General features: G+C 34.1%; 3 protein-coding genes across 9 annotated transcripts; 2 read left to right on the top strand and 1 right to left on the bottom strand.

Annotated features, from left to right (window-relative positions):
* Positions 1-2,733: 2,733 nt before the first annotated feature.
* On the bottom strand, positions 2,734-10,235 carry LOC106765434 (GPI ethanolamine phosphate transferase 3). Of its 3 annotated transcripts, none has more exons than XM_022783993.1 (20): positions 9,819-10,229; positions 9,706-9,740; positions 9,500-9,621; positions 9,277-9,366; positions 8,873-8,992; positions 8,646-8,729; positions 8,427-8,504; positions 8,135-8,260; positions 7,947-8,060; positions 7,499-7,534; positions 7,346-7,401; positions 6,442-6,574; positions 5,024-5,468; positions 4,839-4,930; positions 4,138-4,684; positions 3,882-3,999; positions 3,709-3,750; positions 3,365-3,521; positions 3,191-3,274; positions 2,734-3,094 (listed from the first exon to the last, which is right to left on the bottom strand). In XM_022783993.1, exons 1-20 carry the CDS (start codon positions 10,103-10,105, stop codon positions 2,957-2,959), a joined length of 2,904 nt encoding a protein of 967 aa, XP_022639714.1. In that variant the 5' UTR covers positions 10,106-10,229; the 3' UTR covers positions 2,734-2,956. The 3 variants fall into 3 exon arrangements, 2 of the variants coding, with proteins under 2 accessions (XP_022639714.1, XP_014505541.1); XM_014650055.2 differs by having other exon boundaries at positions 7,947-8,036; positions 9,819-10,228; XR_002668848.1 differs by having other exon boundaries at positions 3,038-3,094; positions 3,365-3,444; positions 9,819-10,235.
* A 1,182-nt stretch (positions 10,236-11,417) lies between these two features.
* LOC106767738 (cyprosin-like) lies at positions 11,418-15,558 on the top strand. Of its 2 annotated transcripts, XM_014652682.2 has the most exons (14): positions 11,418-11,509; positions 11,635-11,953; positions 12,048-12,108; positions 12,371-12,465; positions 12,549-12,661; positions 12,833-13,001; positions 13,089-13,128; positions 13,907-13,971; positions 14,043-14,156; positions 14,246-14,310; positions 14,399-14,558; positions 14,677-14,796; positions 15,063-15,151; positions 15,238-15,558. In XM_014652682.2, exons 2-14 carry the CDS (start codon positions 11,648-11,650, stop codon positions 15,320-15,322), a joined length of 1,482 nt encoding a protein of 493 aa, XP_014508168.1. In that variant the 5' UTR covers positions 11,418-11,509; positions 11,635-11,647; the 3' UTR covers positions 15,323-15,558. The 2 variants fall into 2 exon arrangements, with proteins under 2 accessions (XP_014508168.1, XP_014508169.1); XM_014652683.2 differs by lacking the exon at positions 11,418-11,509 and having other exon boundaries at positions 11,534-11,953.
* Positions 15,559-16,997: 1,439 nt separating this feature from the next.
* On the top strand, positions 16,998-20,601 carry LOC106766902 (rhomboid-like protein 14, mitochondrial). Of its 4 annotated transcripts, none has more exons than XM_022783991.1 (3): positions 16,998-17,827; positions 17,912-18,657; positions 20,568-20,601. In XM_022783991.1, exons 1-3 carry the CDS (start codon positions 17,615-17,617, stop codon positions 20,584-20,586), a joined length of 978 nt encoding a protein of 325 aa, XP_022639712.1. In that variant the 5' UTR covers positions 16,998-17,614; the 3' UTR covers positions 20,587-20,601. The 4 variants fall into 4 exon arrangements, with proteins under 4 accessions (XP_022639712.1, XP_014507175.1, XP_014507174.1 ...); XM_014651689.2 differs by lacking the exon at positions 20,568-20,601 and adding an exon at positions 18,974-19,247 and having other exon boundaries at positions 16,999-17,827; XM_014651688.2 differs by lacking the exon at positions 20,568-20,601 and adding an exon at positions 18,971-19,247 and having other exon boundaries at positions 16,999-17,827.
* The last annotated feature ends 491 nt before the right edge of the window (positions 20,602-21,092 follow it).

The raw sequence follows: 21,092 nt of genomic DNA, 5'->3' as shown, positions 1-21,092 counted from the left end.
CAACTTCTTTCTAGACTTAGTTTGATGTCCTTGCAACATCAAATAAGTTCAGAAAAAGTTAATGTACATTCAAATTATATTATATTATGTATGGAATTCAGTAAAATTAAATCATCAAATAAATTAATAAAAAACTTACCTTTTAGTGTGTTTTTAATTGTTATGTTTCATTTTTAAACTAAGTTTGTAAATTATTTTGTTCAAAATTTTATGAAATTGATGTAAAACATTCATCCAATCCAACAAATCAAATGAGTAATGTTTCTCATATAAAAGAGTTTCACGTTAGGCTATGATATAATTTTACATGTCGATAGATTGAAATGATATTTTATATTATTTTTGTAAAGTTTAGGGATAAAATCTTTTATAATTTAGTTTCAAACAAAACACAACTTTGACAAAAAATATAAATCACTCATTAAAAATAACATTGAAAGTACAAGTATAAATATAGGTCTTATAATAAATAAAAATGAAGATGTTGACAAAAAGTTATAAATTCATTATCTTTTATATAATGCCTTCTTTCATTTGGGAGAAAGTAATTGAGAGGATTTAGAGAAAAATAATTGAGAGAATTTGATGATAGATTTTTTTCTTGTTTATTTGAATAGATTTGGAGGTAAGTGAGAGTCAATTTAAAAGTAATTTTTTTAATCTGTCACATAAATAAAATCCTAAACTAATTCTTACAAATTTTATTTTCAAATCTACTAAATATTCCGATAAACAACAAAAAAAAATTACTTTCAAATCCTTTGAGTTACTTTCTTCCAAATCTACTCAAGTGAACAAAGTCTAAAGGATGATTTTATCAATATTTAGCTCAAGTCTTATTGTTAATGAAAATACTGACAAAAAATTGTAAACTCATTACTTTTTAAGATTTGAATTTCGAATAATATTAAATATCTTGTTTTAAGTCTTATTATTAAATCACTTAAATAATTTTTTTTTAAATGTCATGGATTAAAAAAAATTAAATATAAATCTAAATTTTATATTGAGTAAAATGAAAATATTGAACATAATATAAAAATTTATAAATTACATCGAAATTTCATTAATATTGCATATATTTGATAATCACTTCAAATACCTATCAATGACTAATATCATAATATCAATGACTCGTGGTTGAGTCAGCTGAAAAATGCATCATTATTGAATACGTTTTTCCATTAGTGAGATTGTATTTTAGGCATATTTTTCACACATAAAATCTCTTACGCAACTTTCCAAACATGTAAACGAAACTTGATAGAAAATCAAATCTTTTTTGTGTTGGTCGACTGAAATTTACGTCCACGCAGAAATGAGAAGAGAGAAAATACTAATCTATCCAACTAAATAAATAAAATAACTCAGAACTCCAACTAAATTGAACTCTTTTTTAAGGTCACTGAATTCACCTCAGTTTTATAAATCTCCAATTTACTAGACATATGCAGTGAAAATTACTATACTATAAGGTATTTCAAACTTTTAACTTATGTCTTTTAATTACAGTTATTTGTTTTATTTTATTCATGTGTATTACAATAATGTACTTCAAACAAGTTTATTTTCAAAAACGAATTAAAACATGTTAGCATATCAGCTAGAATGTCAAAATGAATTGGAAAGCCGGTTCACCACGGATATAATTTTATTTTGTACTAAAATAGAATAACCATGGATTTACAAATTTTATACTCAATGAATTCAATCCAACTCAATTACAAAATATGTACAATTTATAATATATATATATATATATATATATATAACTTTAACAATATGTACCAGATTATAGTAGACAAAAATATCCTCATATATTATGGATTCTAAGTTTTAAAGTCAAAGATATTTAAATAATTTTCATTCTCAAAACTAAAAAAAAGAAACTCTCGAACCCTTAATCACCTCTCTCATTCCTCACAATTTCTTATTATAATGAGTTTTCATTTTATAATTTTTGTATTATCTAATTTTATGTAATTTTCACAAGCATAATGACATCAGAAGGAATTGGTAATTGGCCTAAAGGTTTTTTAAGAGATGACGATTCAACATCTGCAGATGATGAAATTAGAGAGGTTAGTCAAAATGATGAAATTGAAGAGATCTTGAATGAACCTTTGTCTGAAGGCGAATATGCCAATGACTGAACTCTTTACAAAGGTAAATTGTTTAACAACGAGTATTTCTAATTTTGTTCAGTTCGATCTATCATAAGATGATAGAGAAAATGTTGGAGTGAGAGAGATGAAAGAAAAAGAATTGAAAAGAATGAGAGAGGTGAGTAAGGGTTTGAGAGGTTTCTTTTTTTCTTTTTTTTTTAGTTTTGAGAATAAAAATTATTTAAATATACTTGACTTTTAAAACTTAAAATTCATAATATATGATGATATTTTTGTCTACGATAATCCGATACACATGGTTAAAATGTACCAACTGAAAAACCCATATATATATATATATATATAAAGTATTGTCATTATCTTATAATTATTAAAAATGTTAGAAATATTTAATTAAAAAAATTCCTAAGTAAATAACTTCCTTTTTTAATTACTCAAACCAATTATATTAAAATGGATTGCTAAATATAGCAAAGATAATACTGACTTAATCCAATCTAATTAAATTTAGTTAAATAAACCCCGACTCAACTAACCACTTGCCAAAATATAGATGGTAAAAGTCCGTAGAAAAATCAAGTTCATGAAAATATTTTCTTAGATAGCGTTACCAAAAAAACATGCATTGATTGATTGGGTAAGACAAAATCAATTTGAGTTACAAATATTTCTATATTACATAATTAGCGGACAAAATTCGCTCAGCGGGAGGGGGAAGACTGCAAGTTCCGTATGTTTCAGTTTCACTATTGGAATAAAAGGTAAAAGCTCAAATTGTGAGAAACTTAAACAAAAAAAGTGCAAAATGGATGATAGTATACGTATGCTATTCAGCGACCTGGTGATTTCAGTTCTGGATCATCCCTCCCTTCATCAAAATAGTAAATTGAGGCCGAACAAATTAATGCATCCGTCAAAATAAGATTGAACACGTCGAAAACAAACTTCGGAGCAAACAAACCCCAAACCTACAAAAATTATTAAGCATTGAGTAAACTGTACAAGCATCAAATACGGATATGTGGTAAATGAAACCTATTTTAAGTTAAAAATAGAAATTTTACCATCAGATGCCGCCTTTGGATTGTGACACATAGTATCGTGAAAGTGGTCGTAATTGCTGTTATGAGCCCATATGTTGTGTACATCTATATAAAACATTGAGTGGTTATTGCATTCAACAAGCAATGCATGCAATGATCAACTAGTAGATCTACTAATAAATGAAGAAAACTCACTTGAGACAATTGTGTGAAAACAAAATGCCTTCCGAGATTAGCCTGGTACTTGATTGCTACAAGAAACGGGAGTGCAAAAACTGGAAGAATGATAGAAAAGCCAAATGTATCAATAGTAAGGAGGATTGCTTGGCGAACAAGCACAAATTCTTCAAACCTGAAAATTAATCAGTCTCAATTATTTTATTTTCAAAGTGTATAGCAATAATAACGACAGAGATGACCCTTTTAAAGCCAGTAACTAATTATTCCAACACAAATAATAAGGTTGATTGTAATGGTTACATTTGTTTAGAGTCCCAACATACTCCCAAAGAAAAAGGAGTTCAATAATAATTATTTACCCTATAAATGCAGCACCGTAGCGGAGACCATCAAATGCACACCTGAAACCATAATTTTCAAAATTATTACAAGACAACGGGAATGCAGAACAGAGAGTTGCAATGTTATGCATACACCTACTAGAAAAGATAATTATAACTCCAAAATTAAACTTTGAAAGTTACAGACATACCAGTGACCACTACAGAAGAAGAGACACGTAGCAAAGAGGCTCCATTGCATGATAGAAAAACTTCTCTGAGGTCCATCCTTACTACCTTCTATGTTAACAAACTTCGTAATAAAACAACCTGGAATACATAGAAAATTAAACATTTCTTCACTAAAAAGCATGCAGCTTTGAGCTCATAAAAGAAATGTATTGGAGAATTATGCAGCAAGATATAGGCAATTTATACAACACGAGCAAAAAAATAAAAAAGGAGCACCTCCAACTATGGACGCAAAAGCAACAATGGGGCCCTGTTTTCCTGAGAGAAGAATGACAGTTGAACTCCACGCAGATAACATGGATGTTGTTTTTGCAAGTAAATTTGTTTTGCAATCTAAATTGCTTTTCTTAAATAATTGACCAAATGTCAGAAAAAATAACTGCCCCAAAGCAATAGCATAAATGATTCTAGGAATATAAGTTCTTCCAATGCTTTGAGGTATCAATGCGCCATCAAATCTATTACTGTCTGTGATCCAATGAGCAATTATTAGCATATAACTCAAGATAGTGCCCAGTATGACATACTTCCATGGCCAATCAAAGAAGCAGCCACTGGTGGCCTTGTACAGCCAAGCTGCCAACATAATCAGGACAAGTATTGGGACAACTTCAGTTGCATAGTCCCAAACAGGTAAACCTGAGGCTATGTTGATGATCCATGAGGAATAGTCTTTCATAAAAGCAGATGTGGCAGCCTGCTTGGACAGCCCAACTTCAATTGCAAATCGGCAAAATGTGCTCAAAATAAGAAACCCAATGCTCTGCAGAAAAGATAGACAGGTTAAAGAGCCATTATTTAATTAGAATTCCAATGAAACTTCTATAGGCACACTCATGTTAGAATGTAAGGAAGTCCAGACATAAACTAAGCTTTTAGACGGAGGACAGAAATAAAAAACTAAACAAAACACATACTTCTATTAACAGCTTTCCCTTGCAAACTGATTGGCGTAATGTCACAATTCCAGATGTGCTCAAAAGAAAACTCGCTACTTTCCCTTCCTCCACTGACAAAAAGATAGAGTGAAAAATACAATGACTATTTTAAAGATTCTGGATAAACAAAATGGAAAGTATGTTGACAAAAACTTCACACTTACAGATATAACTGTTTGAAAGGAAACTGAATGCACGAATGCCCAGTAGAAAAATTGTAAGAATTGAGGCATTGACAATCCACGAATCTCCATGTGATGAAAATGTCCCATCATGCTCCTTGGTTGTCCTTAAAACGGTAAAAACTTGAAATATAAGTGATATTAACATGATTCCAATGCCAATTCCCATCATATTCAAATCAAATTCAGTCCATTTAGACCGAGCTAATTCAGTGACTGCTGTTAGGAACTTGAAATATGCATCAATTTGCTTCTTGAGTGCAGACACTGATGTATTGCTGTCATTTTGTCTATCAAGCAGAAGCTTTTTGGTGGAATGTGACCAATTATTCTCCGCTTCAGCATAGATGTTTGCTATTCGTGATAAGTCATCACGAGAAAATCCAACTGCTGATGAAGCCGAGTAAGCATCTACATATCTCTTCACCTAGACAAGGAGAAAATCACTATTCAAATGACTAAATGATATCTCACACACACTCCTAACTGCTTATTATAGCATTATTGGTTGCCGTAATTAAATATCAAATGGTAGTAAAACCCAAGATTTCCCTACAGAATAATTAAGCTATTTTGAAAGCAAAAAAGACTCACGTTTTTTCTGATTAAATAATACATGTATGGTAAGTTAGTGAATAATATTTTTACATGCATCACCACAGCGGAAACCATCAAAATTTACTAGCACCACAAAAATGTCCTGCATTTATTGTTTATGAAAAAATAATGCTAGCAATATTGAATATGAAACTCAGTTTACTTAAAATACAAAAATGTCAAAGCATATTTCAAGAATAAATAAATCATGCATCGACACTGACAACGTTAAAGTTTTCTACATTGCTATCCAATAACAAGTAGTCATGTATGATAAATTAGTTGATTTGTATAGTCACCACCTTAAAGTTATAACAGGACCGATTTCTTATCAGTTGATAGTATAAAAACTTTTGCAATGACAATGCATATATGTACATACATATATGTGCGAGCATTTGTTAGTCCTCGTATGTTCAATTGGGATAGAAAATGGGGGATATGTTTGTTTCAGTCTAAAAAATATTAACATATTAAATAATTCACTTGTCTATCTTGGTGCTTGAGCAGCATTGCTGTATCAACTAACAAGCTCCAACAGAAAATCGTTTATGTTAATGTGATTCTCAAAAGTCCAAACGAGAATTTTGTTAAATGAGACAAGAAGAAGAAAGATTGCTGTGTTTTTCAATTCAACGAATATCACGAAGAGAAGTAAGAGCAAATGCTGCAACCAGGAAAGAGAGTATTCTAACTTTCGAATTGCACGATCAAGTCCGTTTCACAACTTTATAGCCAAAATTTGGGCAGAAAAAGTGTAGAAACAGTAACTTGTAATTAAGAATATAAGATTCAGCAAGTACCTGCCAAGAATTTATGCACAGCGCATTAGCATAATTATGCATCCAGACATCTGATTCTGACAGCTTTTGAGAGGCATCAGAATTCCAACTATCTGCTCCCAAAGCGTATAATTCAGGATTGATATAACCAATGCTGATGAACAAGAAAAAGACGTGAGTATCAACATAGTTATCAATAAAATTTAAAATGTGCTCTAAAGAAAATAAAAACCAGACATCAAAATAGAAGCTTCCAGATTGAAGAAATTAATGGAGAATAGGATTCAGGACATATAGACAGGGACATCAAAGTGATCAGTCAACAAGCCTTAAACTCAAGAAATCTGGAGGCTTATATACACAGGATTGATGCCTTGATGCACAATATATTTGTTGGACTTAACTGAAAAAATTGCACAGATACTCCATTTCATAATTTTCATTTATCACATGTATATGTGAGTGTGTGTTTTGATTGTTTCTATCAACACTAAGTAGCAAGAATTTCTGAAGCCCTATGGCAAATCTAAATGCCGAATAATAGTTTTATTTGACCTCCCATGACTCTGGGAGCAAGAATTTTATTATAAATTCATCTATTCTCTTAAAATTTTTTAAGAAAAAACAAATCTCAATCCCCTTCAACTCCCAATGATTTTCTGTAAATTCTCAACACCAAATAACACTTAAAACAGATACTTTCATGCACAAATATCCTATGCCTTTGTAAACCACCTCAAAACATGAAATACTGAATCAAGATTGAGACCTAAACAACCTTCCATTTAACCCACAACTTATACCAGAAAACAGAATGTTACCGTAATATAAAAAATTTGAGTCAATAGATCTAGCAAATTATATAGCTATCTGATATAAGACAAAGGAAGACAGTAGTAATATAGACAGGATGCTTACACTGCACCTTCCATATGGGAAAGGTATGCCAAGCAACGCTGAGATTGTTACTGCAAAGTCCAGCTGAAAAGCATGATAGGCAATTGGATACATACAGATATCAATATATTAAATTATATGAGGTGTTCAAAATGCCATTACAAAGTAAAAATTTGCTAACCTGCTGCATGGAGCTGAAACAAACATTCTTCCTATCCTGATATGTAATTTACCCAGAAAAATATTAAAATCCAAGCACAAAATTATAAAGATCAATGTCAGCTTCATGATTACATGGATCACACTACCTATAAAGAATGATTATTTATCCGAGTGTATCCTTTAAGCTAGATAGGCAGGTAGTCGGCATTATAGTTTACTAGAGGTCCTCTCAATAACTTATTTATGCATAAGTATACATTATTTATCCACTCCCAATTTATGCTCTCCATTCCTGGATTTTTCTTGCACTAAAGGTAATGAGCATGTCCAAGAGGAATCAAAAGATTGTTGAAATTCGGAAAGAGATAAAAGAAACTTGGAAGACACCAGATGTTTATTGTCTATGTTTACACTTTAAAAGAGATGTCTATTGTCTATGTTTACACTTTAAAAGGAATAGTAAATACCAGATCCTGTTGACAAGAACAAGAATCATATTCTGCAGGTACAGAAGAAAGAGGCTTCTTAAAACTCATGGCAAAAAGGGCAGTTTCAACCTGCATGATTTCATCACCAGTATCCTAATTCAAATTGGGAAAAAATTATAAATGAAAAAAAAAAGCATATGAAAAGACACTATAAGTGCTGCACACACCTCTTCAGCACTCCCACCACCATGATCACCATTTAATGTTTGTCCATGGTCACCCATGACCACAAGCAAAGTATTTTCATGTGAGCTCCCAGGTCCAGACTGATTTTCCAGAACTTCAATAACTCTCTAAAACAACTTACATTAGTTTGTTTATCAACCCATGGAAATCAGCAAATAGTAAACCCCAAAATATGGTTAAAATATGAATACAAGATTACCACAAATATTTGGATAAAACATGAATACAAGATTAACACAAATATTGTAAATCAAGGATTACAAAAAAAACTACCTCTAAGATGGTATTGTATTGCTCCAACTTTTCTATCATTGGGGTAGAATCAACACCAAATATGTGTCCTGCATGATCCTGAACCAAGCAGAATACCATACACAGCATCACGAAATTTGCTTATCAAAACGGTAAGGAGAACGAGAACAGGAATAACAAGTATAGAATGTGGATATTAGGATTATTAGGTGTATAGCATGAAAAAAATATCAAACATACCACTCCAAGAAAATGGGCAATAAGAACATCCCAATCTTCTTCATATAAGGATGGTAATAGGTGATCAATGCACCCATTGTCAACCTAGAAAATAAACAACAACATTTCATATTCACTGAAATGATAGATCAAACAAAATGACTAAAGCCACCCATACTCAATTCACATAAGACTGCAAGGATTAAACGTCTAATCAAAAGTTGGGTTTAACACGACAGGAGGCCTACCGTATGAAGATCTTTGACGTTAAAAGACGGGTATGGATAAGATCTTTCAAAATGATGAGGAAATAACTGAGTCCACGTATCATCCCCCATCATGACAACTTTCTTTCCATTTTGAACCAACTGCAATTGAGCACATAAATTCGCAGAAATTTAACAAGAACCTGTTTCAATCTGGGATCAAAGTAGTGAAGCAATATTTGAATGACAAACATTACAGACAAGGTTTAAAAAAAACGACCACAATGTCAAGGACTCTCTACTCACTATGACTGTATCGCAACCTCAATCGTGTCCGCAGGGCCTCATTTACCCACAATATCAAGGATCGCAACGAAACCACAATCGCTACTACAACTCTAATATAAAACCTAGATTACAAGCAAGAAGCTAGAAAGAATACCTACCTGATTTATAAAATTATCTTCGACAATTGCCGGAGCACCAAAGCTATTACCAACATCCACGAAAGTCGGAAGTCCACCAGTTGTCAAACCCTACATCAGTTCAAGATACGAAAAAAAAAAAAACCCGAGTTCATAGACATTCAAAACAGTCTAGCAACTGAGAAGATTACCATACTAATTCAAGATTGTAACGATGAATTCATGAAAAAGAAATCGATTAGACCTTCAAGCGCTGCAAACTTGTAGTAGGCGGATCAGCAATGGCTTTGAAAATCCTTGCAGACAACGGTCGCGTCGACGCCGCATTCTTCAAAACTGGCAGTTTATCCATCCACGGTTTCGACTCTGTCACATAATATAACGAACTCGTGAGAAAAAAGAAAGGAAAAAAAATGGTTTAGCAAGTGAAGAATAGGTGAGACAGGTAACCTGCGAAGAAGGTACTGGGAACCACGAAATCAAACCTGAAACGCGAATCACAGAATAAAACGCGATTAATGAATGGTGATAATTGTGAACATCTTCTAGACAGAGTAGTGTACCTGAGAGCATCAAGAACGATGATGACAAGACGGTTGACTGCGGGTTTAGTCCAGCAAGATCCATTGTTGGAAGAGAAGCAAGGGGAGCTTGACACGTCCGAGCAATGACTGTGGTATGGAAGCTCGGTTCGGGTTAGGAGAAAACCGGCCGTGAAAAGGAGAATGGCAACGAGGTGAAGCAACAGCGTCGCCCACAGTGGCCAAATGTATCCCCACTTCCCACGCTTCTGTCCTTCCACCGCCACCGCCACCGCCACCGATGAAGACGTCGTTTCCGATTGCTTCATTTCCCTACCCCGCTTCCGTCTACCAATCGATTCATCCAACTGTGTCAAACAATTCCTAAATTCATCTTACAGTAATTAATAAATTCATAATTGATTGTTTTTCGAGTTTAGATCAGTTTTACTTTTTTCTATTTTGGAGGGAGATAAGTTTAACATATGAGTGTTGTATTGAATTATACTTATAAAAAGTAAAATTTAGGCCTAATTTTACTGGAAAAATTTAAATAGATATGTAATTATTATTTGATACAATCAAGTCTTCTAATTTTTTAAAATTATCCATTTGAATCCTTCTGTTACATTACAATTAATGTCGTGTATGTAGTATTTTTTTTTCTTTATTACATGTTAAATTATCGTCGTGTCATGTCACGTTAGTATATTATATTTAATTTAATTTTTATATTTAAATATTTTACTTAATGTAGTTTATTTTTTTAATTAAAATAATTGTTTTTCAGACTAAATTAATATTTAAACTTAATTACAATTTTTATATAAGAATAAAATCATTTTAACGAAATATTAAAATTAATTTTATGTTATATATTTTTAATTTTAATCAAAAAATGCTTATTTTAAATTATTTCAAATATTAAAATTTAAAAATTATAAGTATCATTTTTATTTATATTTTTAATATTTAAGAAAAAAATAAAAATCATAAGTTTAAAATAGGGATTTAAATGAAAAATGTTAATTTAAATTACATGAATAAAGATATTTTTATTTATTAAATATAATAAAGATTATATTTGAAGTATAAAACATGCAGATGTTGGCATAAATCATGAAATACCTATCATCACCAACTAATCAAGAATTGAATAATGAGACAAAAATAAATAATTAATAATCAAGAAACGTTCATATTTAATGACCAATTTATTTTAAAGAAGAAAAGAAAGGTAAGGGGAAAATAAATAATTAATAATCCCACTGCCCATGACAAACTAGGAACCGTGGGATTCGATAAAAACATAAAAATTCAGATCAAGTAACCTTGCGACAACATCGTTAACGGTGCTACTCGTACTTAGGTGGAATAACATACCAAATAGTCCACTTAATCGAACCTCTCAGTTCTAGTATTGTATGTTGTGAAGTGCTGAAGCTACTTCGTTTACCGTACTAAAAATTGCATTATCCTACGCGAAACTACGCTGTGGTTTCCATGCACGGTTAATCCAAGTGAAAAATCGAAGGAGCCATATTTTGGTCTTTTAGGTGAAAGGGTAGCAAAATGTTAACACTTCCTTCTTACCAACTACTTATTAATATGTACCAAGCAACCTTATCATGCTTAGATTTATATATGAATGCCATGTTACACCTGTGTTGTAGTTCCGTGCCTGCACTATAACGTAACTCTTTCTCATTCTTTAAGAATAATTTCTATATCAGGTATTTCTTTTTTTTTTTCGAGTTTATCATGACAGATACTACGCTATAGAGTTATGCATACATGCATTATGAGTTTTGTTGAACAGTTGAAAATGCCTTTAAAGTGTTGAATTGCCAATTAACAGATGAGTTGAGAACATGGCATTCAAGTATTTGCTGGTTGTGACGTGTGTATGTGCTTGGTTTGCATCCTTGGCGGCTTCTGATAAGGAGTTATTAAGGGTTGGTCTCAGAAAGAGGAGTTTGGACATTAACAGTTTTAGTTCTGCAAGGATCAGGGAGGCTGTTCATCATTTAAAACCAGATACAGTGTATCTGAAGAATTATCTTGATGCACAGTATTTTGGAGAAATTGGTATTGGGTCACCTCCTCAAACCTTCAGAGTTGTGTTTGACACTGGAAGCTCGAATCTGTGGGTTCCTTCTTCCAAATGTATTTTGTCTGTAAGTTAGATACCCTGTATGGATACTCCTTCGGATTTTTCTTATCTTTTTGGCTGAGTTTATTTTTAAAACAAGATATATGTGCTACCTGCAGATTGCTTGCTATTTTCATTCCAAGTATAGATCCAAGCTATCTAACACCTATACGAAAATAGGTAAGTTCGAATTAGCATGACATTGAATATGAAGTTATTCCATTTGGTTTTACACGTTCAAAGCTTGTCTTATTAGTTGAAATTCATGTTAATCCTACTAATTGAAGGACACGATTTACCAAATGGGAAATGAAACTTATATTCAGTGAGACCTTTGTGTACATCACCAGATAAATGAGTGTATTAGATAATATTTGGCTATCATTTTCCTTGTTGTATTTGATAATGCTTATACTGAAGTTTTTGTTTGGAAAATCCCCAGGAACATCTTGCAGGATCCCTTATGGGCATGGACACATTCCTGGCTTCTTCAGCCAAGATAATTTAAGAGTAGGGGAACTCATCGTCAAAGATCAGGTCTTTATGAGTTTAATTAGTATTTTCATTCTAATGTATCTGTACTGTTGGGTTATTCTGATGGTTGGTTACTTTTCATCCAGCAATTTGCTGAGATTACAAAGGAAGGACCTCTAGCGTTTTTAGCACATCATTTTGATGGGATACTTGGACTTGGATTCCTGAACAAGTCAGTGGGACAAGTCACACCAGTGTGGTAATTAATCCGATTGTTTATTATTATATTCCTTGATATATTTGATCTTTTGATTTTTCCGTTTCAATAATGAGTGAACAAGGGCACATGCTTAGTGCTGTGATAGTCTTTGGTGACTAAAGGATAGAAGAAAAATCAAACTATCCCCTTAGAACATGATCTATCATGCAGGTACAACATGATAGAACAAGGGCATGTGACTCAAAAGATTTTCTCCCTCTGGCTAAACCCAGACCCAATGTCAAAGATAGGGGGTGAGATTGTCTTTGGTGGTATTGACTGGAGGCACTTTAAGGGTGACCATACTTATGTTCCACTTACTCATGAAGATTATTGGCAGGTCTACTGTATTTATAGCTTTATTTATGTCTCTATCTATTAGCATCAACCGTGTCAGTATTAACTTTTTTTCTGTTTTCATCTCCAGATTGAGGTGGGAGATATTCTACTTGCAAACAATCCAACAGGTTCTCTCTCCCTTTTATTTCTGTTCCGCTTTATGTTATCTAAATCCCTTGTTTTTTCATTGTTGCTTATACTTATGAATGATATTTGTTATGGAATAATTCACAAATTCACTCACAAACATCTACCACACAAACAAAATAGAAAATAATGATAAAACTGCAAGTGCTGAAAATGACAGAAGGTAATATGAGAAAGAACAATAATCACACACAGAAGTTAACGTGGTTCCATTGAAGTATTAAAAAACTTCAATCTACGTCCACATAAGAATTCATTATATCTCAAATGTTAGCTTTATGCTGAAGCCACAAGGACATTTACGAGACATGCCTATAATCATGAGGAAGATACATGAACAACGCTTCTCAAAATAGAACTGAGTAGACACTAGACAATCTTATCAGACAATCCTACCACTGCTATGAGTAGACACTATGAGACTTGACATTTAACGAGACAATCTACTTATATGGCTACTACATATAAACATAGGAGAATCTAAAATATGTCAGACGGTCTAAGAACCTTCTAAACAGATTTTACTGAGTAAATTCTTACAATATTGGTGAATAAAATGTATGAAAAAATTAAAATTGGTCAAGATTCTATATCAGATACAAGTTGCTGCAATGTCCAGGGTGTTAATTTTTCGTTGAATTTCTCCTATAGGTTCACTCTCACAGAACCAATGTGTTTTTAACCGCCAACTTGTACGACTTACTCATTCGTTTCTTCAGATTATTTCATAGACACTCAAAATAATATTTGAATTTACAGGGCTATGTGCGGGTGGTTGTGCTGCTATTATTGATTCGGGAACCTCTTTGATTGCCGGTCCAACTGTATGATCTCAAACATTTTCTTGGTCCTTTTTTGGTTAGGTGTCTCTTTTCTTACAAGTTTTTGTTTGCAGAAAATTGTGACTCAAATTAACCATGCCATTGGAGCAGAAGGATATGTGAGCTATGAATGTAAAAGCATCATCCATAACTATGGCGATTCCATATGGGAATATATAATTTCCGGGGTTTGCTCTCTGTACCTATCTTCTTATAGTCAGTGATTATCCAAAACTCCACTGGAATTAACTATTCTTTATATTTTATATGTCTTCAGCTGAAGCCTGAAATTATTTGCGTTGATCTCGGACTCTGCTCACATAATAGAACATACATAAAGAAGTACAAAACTTCTCATTTTCCTCTGTTTCTTCTGAGACACAGTCCTTTATTTCAATTCTCTTAACCAAAGTCTACCTTTAACCTGCAGTGATGTTATTGAAACAGCGGCACATAATGAAAGTTGGGGGGGCGAGTCAAGAACAAAGGAGAGCCCCTTGTGTACTTTTTGTGATATGATAGTTTTTTGGATTCAAGTTCAGCTTAAGCAAAAGAATACAAAGGACAAAATATTAAAATATGTAGATGAGGTAATGGTTGCACAATGGTTAAATCTCAGAGTTATCGATTTTACTTTTGAATTGCGTATTTCAATAACTCTACTTTTCCAATTTACTTCTTACAAGCTCTTTGTTTTTTCTGTAAAAGCTGTGTGAGAAGCTTCCCAATCCCGTGGGACAAACATTTATAGACTGCAACAGTATTGACACCATGCCACAAATAACATTCACTATTGGAAACAAATCATTTCCCCTCTCTCCAGAACAGGTCTGAGTTTTATGGTCAATTTTTCTAACCCCCATATAAATTTTCTGCTGTTTTAACATTAGTGTCTTTCCACTAGAAAAAGGAGCATGGACAATGCATTATATTTATGTTAGCTACCTACTTCTGGTTGCTTGGCTCTGTCCATTTTTCCCTCAAGTATAAAATGTCTGAAACTGAATATAGCAAAGCTTTGTTGGTTGCTTGACTCCATATTTGGTCACTAACTAATACTTCATAGACATTTAATGTTCCTTTTTTGTTCTCAGTATATGCTAAGAATTGAAGAAGGTTGTTCCACTGTCTGTTATGGTGGTTTTGTTCCTCTAGATGTGCCACCACCACAAGGTCCCCTCTGGTAATGAATAATATCGGAATGAAATTACTGCAGCATATTAGAATCAGTAGTGGTAATAGTATATGACAGTTGAAGCATTGTTGCAGGGTTCTTGGAGATCTTTTCTTGGGGGCATATCACACAGTGTTTGACTACGGCAATCTTCGTATTGGATTTGCAGAGGTTGCTTAGCCATAATTTGGTGTCAGTGCTATGCCAAATTATTTGTAGGAAAAAACAAAAAGAAAGAAATAAAAGGTTTATAGAATTTTACAGCATTTAAAAACTGCAGACCCTCGGAATTTCTGTGCTGCAAGGTCTCTTGTAAATGTTGATTAGTAATTTGGTATACTTCATGAATAAAATTTTGTTAAACATTTATTTCTCTTAGATTGTAACCGCAATGCAAAATAAAAACAAATGCCTTAGCCTGGAATCAAACTAAGACCAATATTGATATAGTAGGTTTTCATTCTAACACTAACTTTATTAATCTATTTTTTGGGTTTCAAACAAGATTGCAGTGAAAGATGTAAGAATGTGATGTGTGGATAATTCGTTTTTGGATGATTCTAATTAAACTTGGGCATTTTGTTTGACTTAATTTTTTTATTTGTTGAGCTTATAGACTGGCGTCTTTATTCAACTGTGAAGGAAAGTCCGTGATAAAGTTTCTTCACATAATATTCTATAGTTTGAGATATATAACCCAATTTGATATTTTTGCATCCAACATATTTCAAAATATTTCACTTTGAAATTGAAATATTTAACTTCATAAATCAATAACTTAATTAAATTTGAAACTCAAGCTCGAGTTCAACAGCAATCGATATAAATGCAAAAACAATTATATTATAATAACATTAATACATATTAAAAGTAATATAACAACTAAAATATGCAACTTAATTTTTATAATGTGTAATTCAATCAGGAATCAATGTATAATCATAAAACCACCAAAATAAATACATTATAGCTCTAAAATAACTTAATGGAGTAGTCCGCTTAGTAGTTGTGAAATAGAACTCTGTATATAAAATAAAGAAAAATGATATTTGATACCTTTAGGATGACGAATGTTTTACACCAATAATGTGTCAGAGACCAATAATGTGTAACGTTCTCATTAGTCAACCTTTAAGAAAATAAAAAAAATAAAAAATGACGTGAATTATTGGAGGGGTATGAGAGAAAGAGGAAGAAAACATTTTTAATTCAAATTTCATTTTCAGATTGTGAAAGAAACCTTAGAGAGAGAAACTCTCCCTCTCAACTATCAAAGCCCCGTCAGGTTGTCACCGTCGTTCGCCGTTCAACGGCCACCGGAGGACCATCCAGAGGCTCTGTCGTCGATCATCTTCGCGTCTCTTCCCACAAGTCGTGTCTCTTCACACAAGTCGCAGCTCTTCCTAGTCGTCCCATTTCCACCGTCGACGACCCATAAGCTCTGCCAGCGCCCTTGCCGATAACGGTCAGGCCACCGTGGCCGTCGTTCCCTCCGTGCTGTCTCCAGCCGCCGGCGTCGATTGCTTTCTCATTTCGCCGTCTTAACCTGCATCTGGCGAGTTAGATCTATTTTCGATTTTTTGTTATATACTAAATGGAAAATTGTAATGGCATGCTACCTTGACTGTGTTTATGAATTTGTTGATGATTGATTAAGTTCAAAGGTATTTCAAAGTTATGATAACATCAACTTTGAAATACCTTTGAACTTAATCAACCATCAACAAATTCATAAACACAGTCAAGCTATAATGCTATTACAATTTTCCATTTAGTATATAACAAAAAATCGAAAATAGACCTAACTCACCAGATGCAGGTTAAGACGGCGAAATGAGAAAGCAATCGACGCCGGCGACTGGAGACAACACGGAGGAAACGACGACCACGGTGGTCTGACCGTTATCGGCAAGGACGCTGGCAGAGCCTCGGGATCGTCAACGGTAGAAACAGGACGACTAAAAAGAGACGCGACTTGTGAGAAAAGAAGCGAAAATAATCGGCGATAGAGCTTCTTAATGGCGAACGACGATGGAGTCATGACGTAACTGTGATCATTGGAAGGGAGAATTTCTTTCTAGAATTTCCTTCTGAATATCTGAAAATAAAATTTGAAATATGAATGTTTCAATCTCCTTTCTCTCATACCTTTTCACTAATCCACATCATTTTTTTATTTTTTTTAAAAGTCGACGCCAATGAAAATGTGACACATCAAAAATTTGTCATCCTGAGAGTGTAAAAGTATCATTTTCCTAAAATAAAGATAAAAATATAAGTTTGTATAAGAGTGAAAGCACAGAGAAAGTTGTCTGAGCTGAAGGAAAGCTCTGGATTCTTCTCCCGGGTTCAATAAATTCGTTTCTTGTTCTCCAAGGCCTTAATATTTTGTTTTCCCTGACAATTATTGGGCTTAAATTCAATTTTCTGCTTCTCTCTGTTTGTGGAGAATTGGAATTCGAGTTTGCGAAAATGGAAGTGAGAATCGGGCAAAGGGTTTCTCGTGGAATGCTCCCTCTCCTCGCTCTCCACACCTTCAGCGAGTATTACCGGTCGGACAGCAAACCTCCGGTGACCGCCGCCCTCATCGCCGCCAACACTATCATCTATCTCCGCCCCTCCCTCTTCGATTCCCTCATTCCTCCCATCCAGCAAGTCTGGTTCAACCCTCACCTTATTCTCAAGGTAACTTTCTCGATTCATTTTCTTATGACTATCATCGTCGTTTCATTTGAAGCTTCTCCATTCTAATTCTAATTCTGTTAACAGCACAAGGACTTGAAACGCTTCCTTCTGTCGCCGTTTTACCACATCGGCGAACCGCACCTTGTCTACAACATGCTATCGCTTCTCTGGAAAGGGTTTCAGCTGGAGACGTCAATGGGAAGCATCAATTTCGCTTCCATGGTTGCTTCCCTGCTTCTCCTCTCCCAGGGCGTTACCCTAGTCTTATCTAAATCCCTGCTTCTCTTATTCGACTACGACAAACCCTACTATAACGAATACGCCGTTGGCTTCTCCGGCGTCCTCTTCGCCATGAAAGTCGTTCTCAATTCCCAATCCAGCGATTATTCCTACGTCCACGGAGTTATCGTTCCCTCTCGTTATGCCGCTTGGGCCGAGTTGCTTCTCGTTCAGCTTCTCGTGCCGGGTGTCTCATTTATTGGGCATCTCGGTGGCATTCTCGCAGGCCTTCTTTATGTCAAGTTGAGGAACACTTATTCGGGCTCTAATCCCATAACATTGCTCGTCAGAGGAGTAACTGATTTTTTGAGGTGGCCTTTCAAGTTCTTGCCACGCCGGGGAAGGATCACTGGAAGGGGCACTGTCGGAACTAACAGAGGGTGGAGATGCCAGACGTGTACGTATGATAACGATTCGGGGTTGCGGAGTGTGTGCGAGATGTGTGGGACGAGTAGGGGTGTCGATGGACTCTCTTCTTTTCAGCGGAGTTCCCGTCTTGATGGGCTTCCTTTGGATGAGTTGCGCCGCCGGAGACTCGATAGATTTACGAGGTAGGTGATTTTTGTTCACTACAGGTTCTGGTAAATAATACATTTGGATACCCAGATTTCACATGTGTTACACTTTTTGTTTAAACATATGTTTGTTATAGAATTACGATGACAGGTTATGTGATCAGTAATTACATTGAGCAATGAATTTATTCATGCTAGATTGATTTAGCAGTTTCTTCTAACCAAAGTTGAATGCTTTGTGGTAGCTTTTGTTGGTATTTTTTCTATCAAAATTAGTATTTCATTGCAGGTTAGTTTGAACTTAGTTACTTAAATCCACTGTGCTTACCTAAACAAATGTTATCAATAGCAGATGACGGCCTATGACTGTGAGCCAAATATCTGCCACATAAATATGGCGGATAGCGTGGCGGCCTATGGCGGAAAGTCATGGCCGACAAATTTTTACGCATGATGTGCTTAAAAACAACAAGGATGACGAATTTGTTAAAATTAGCATGATGACACTAATATTGTAACATTTATATAATTCTTATGATTGTCATGCTATAAAGTGTTGAACATAATTCATAAAAACACGAATATTTCATTTACTAATGTGAGGATGCAGTTGCTTTGGTTTTGTATGCTTGACATTATCCTGAAAGTTGAAAGTAATCGGGAACAGTGTTTTATACGCAAGCATAACAAGAACAAGCAAATAATCGGTTCTAAATTTTGAAAGAAAAAAACAGATTGATAAAAACAGAGCAGCAACTAGATGAGTAAGAACACGAGAAAGAGGAAGAAAGAAAGTAAAAAATAAGAAAGAGTAAATACACAAATTGATCCTTGAAAGATGAATGTTCTGGGGGATTAAATTTTTCATTACTTTGCATGAGTAGAAAAATATGTCTCTTCATATCAAAACCAATAGAAAACTAGGAATCATTTACATGAAAACTTTAATCGGGAAACCATGAATCAATGCACTCGTTATTCAAGATCAATTTATATATGTAGTAAACAAACAAATAGAAGGAACAAAAAGAACAAATGGACAAAAGAAACTCACTTTGAAGGTTTAGGTCGGAGCTCATGTCGCCTACGGAATCAAAGTAAGTTATTGCTATAGACCACGCTAAGGGGAGTCAATGATGTAGAGGCTCCTCTAATGCTTTTACATTTTAGGTTTCTCAATGCGTTGAGAGAAGGTTTTCTTTCGTAAAAGAGGGATAAAGTTCATGGAAAACATAACCCCCAAAATCCCATATTACCTGTGTCGTACCTGTATTGGAGTGAGAATGGGAACTGTCTAAACCTTACTTAGCTAGCCTTCGATCGAACACGGTGGGTTAGATATTTATGCCACTTACCGTAGTTGATGGCCACGACCTTTTTTATCGTACTTATGTTGCTGACACTGGAGGCGTAATAACATTGTTTGGAGCTTTTAGTGTTTTGTATTAGTCATGTTGTTCCGTGTTAAAATTAAAATTTATTTAAGACGTTATTTACGACACCGACACTCACTTTCCTAAGCTTCAACAAAGCAGAAGACGATATCCAGATAGAGTTTAACAACACCTCCCGTTTCATAATTCCAATTTCATAACAAGTAGTTACGATGCTCGGATTATTATTTGGAGGTGTTTAAAACAGAATACGTCCATAAAAAACTACAAATCCAAAAAAAAAAAAAATCTCAAATTGATCGGAGAATTTTTGGGATTTTTTTTTTTCAAGCTGTTTGTACTGTAATTTGTTTGTCTTGCAACTACTCATTCCGTATTTAAATTAGTCTCGGAACTCCGTATTGAAATTAGTCGTACGTACGTTCATTTAAACGAAAATTAGTTTTAATATTATCTCTAGATTAATAAGAGAAAGGTGATAAGAAGTGAGAAGCAAATAGTTGTTTACTATATTATTGTGATTAATTTGGCCATTGGTACATGAATTCCCAGAAGCCCGTTTGTATATTGAAGCCATAAATGCCTTCAGCCGATAGGAGCCATGAACATCTGACACCATCACATCGTACTCTGTCCCTGCCGAAGGAATAAGCATTAAAATGATATTCCTCAACCTTTTCCCAACCCACATTGCAGAAAAACAGTGTTGTTCCGAAAATATTGTCGGAGAAGTCCCATCCAAAATCATCTCCATTTGCTATGTTTTGGTGTCCCAGATCATTGTCCTTCGACTGGCAATGCAAACTCATAATCTTTTCAGCTCCAAGCCTGTTCTTAATGCTCACATGTTTCCTACATTCAACAATATTCCTGCATAATCCTATCGCCACCAACAGTATCACAACATCCACTTTTCGTATCTTAGCTAACCCACCCATATATATATTAACAGGATTTCAAGCTAACATTAAACATGTATAGTCACTTCAACAGGAACAACATATATAGTCATTGCTTTTGGTGTGCATGTTCGTGAATTTCGAAGGAAACTTGTTTTTCTCTTTCTTTCTTTATTAT

This window comes from Vigna radiata, chromosome 7 (assembly GCF_000741045.1).
Source record: "Vigna radiata var. radiata cultivar VC1973A chromosome 7, Vradiata_ver6, whole genome shotgun sequence".
Lineage (NCBI taxonomy): Eukaryota > Viridiplantae > Streptophyta > Magnoliopsida > Fabales > Fabaceae > Vigna > Vigna radiata.
The sequence above is the reverse complement of the archived record's forward strand: the minus strand, read 5'-3'. Positions and strand labels throughout refer to the sequence as shown.

Coding starts and splice junctions, on each gene's coding strand:
- LOC106765434 (XM_022783993.1), bottom strand. CDS start 10,105: ATGAAGCAATCGGAAACGACGTCTTCATCGGTGGCGGTGGCGGTGGCG. Junction 9,741..9,818: donor ATCGTTCTTGATGCTCTCAG/GTACACTACTCT, acceptor TTCGCGTTTCAG/GTTTGATTTCGTGGTTCCCA. Junction 9,367..9,499: donor CAAGTTTGCAGCGCTTGAAG/GTCTAATCGATT, acceptor GAACTGATGTAG/GGTTTGACAACTGGTGGACT.
- LOC106767738 (XM_014652682.2), top strand. CDS start 11,648: ATGGCATTCAAGTATTTGCTGGTTGTGACGTGTGTATGTGCTTGGTTT. Junction 13,972..14,042: donor CTTTGATTGCCGGTCCAACT/GTATGATCTCAA, acceptor TTTTGTTTGCAG/AAAATTGTGACTCAAATTAA. Junction 14,559..14,676: donor TATTAAAATATGTAGATGAG/GTAATGGTTGCA, acceptor TTTCTGTAAAAG/CTGTGTGAGAAGCTTCCCAA.
- LOC106766902 (XM_022783991.1), top strand. CDS start 17,615: ATGGAAGTGAGAATCGGGCAAAGGGTTTCTCGTGGAATGCTCCCTCTC. Junction 17,828..17,911: donor ACCCTCACCTTATTCTCAAG/GTAACTTTCTCG, acceptor TTCTGTTAACAG/CACAAGGACTTGAAACGCTT.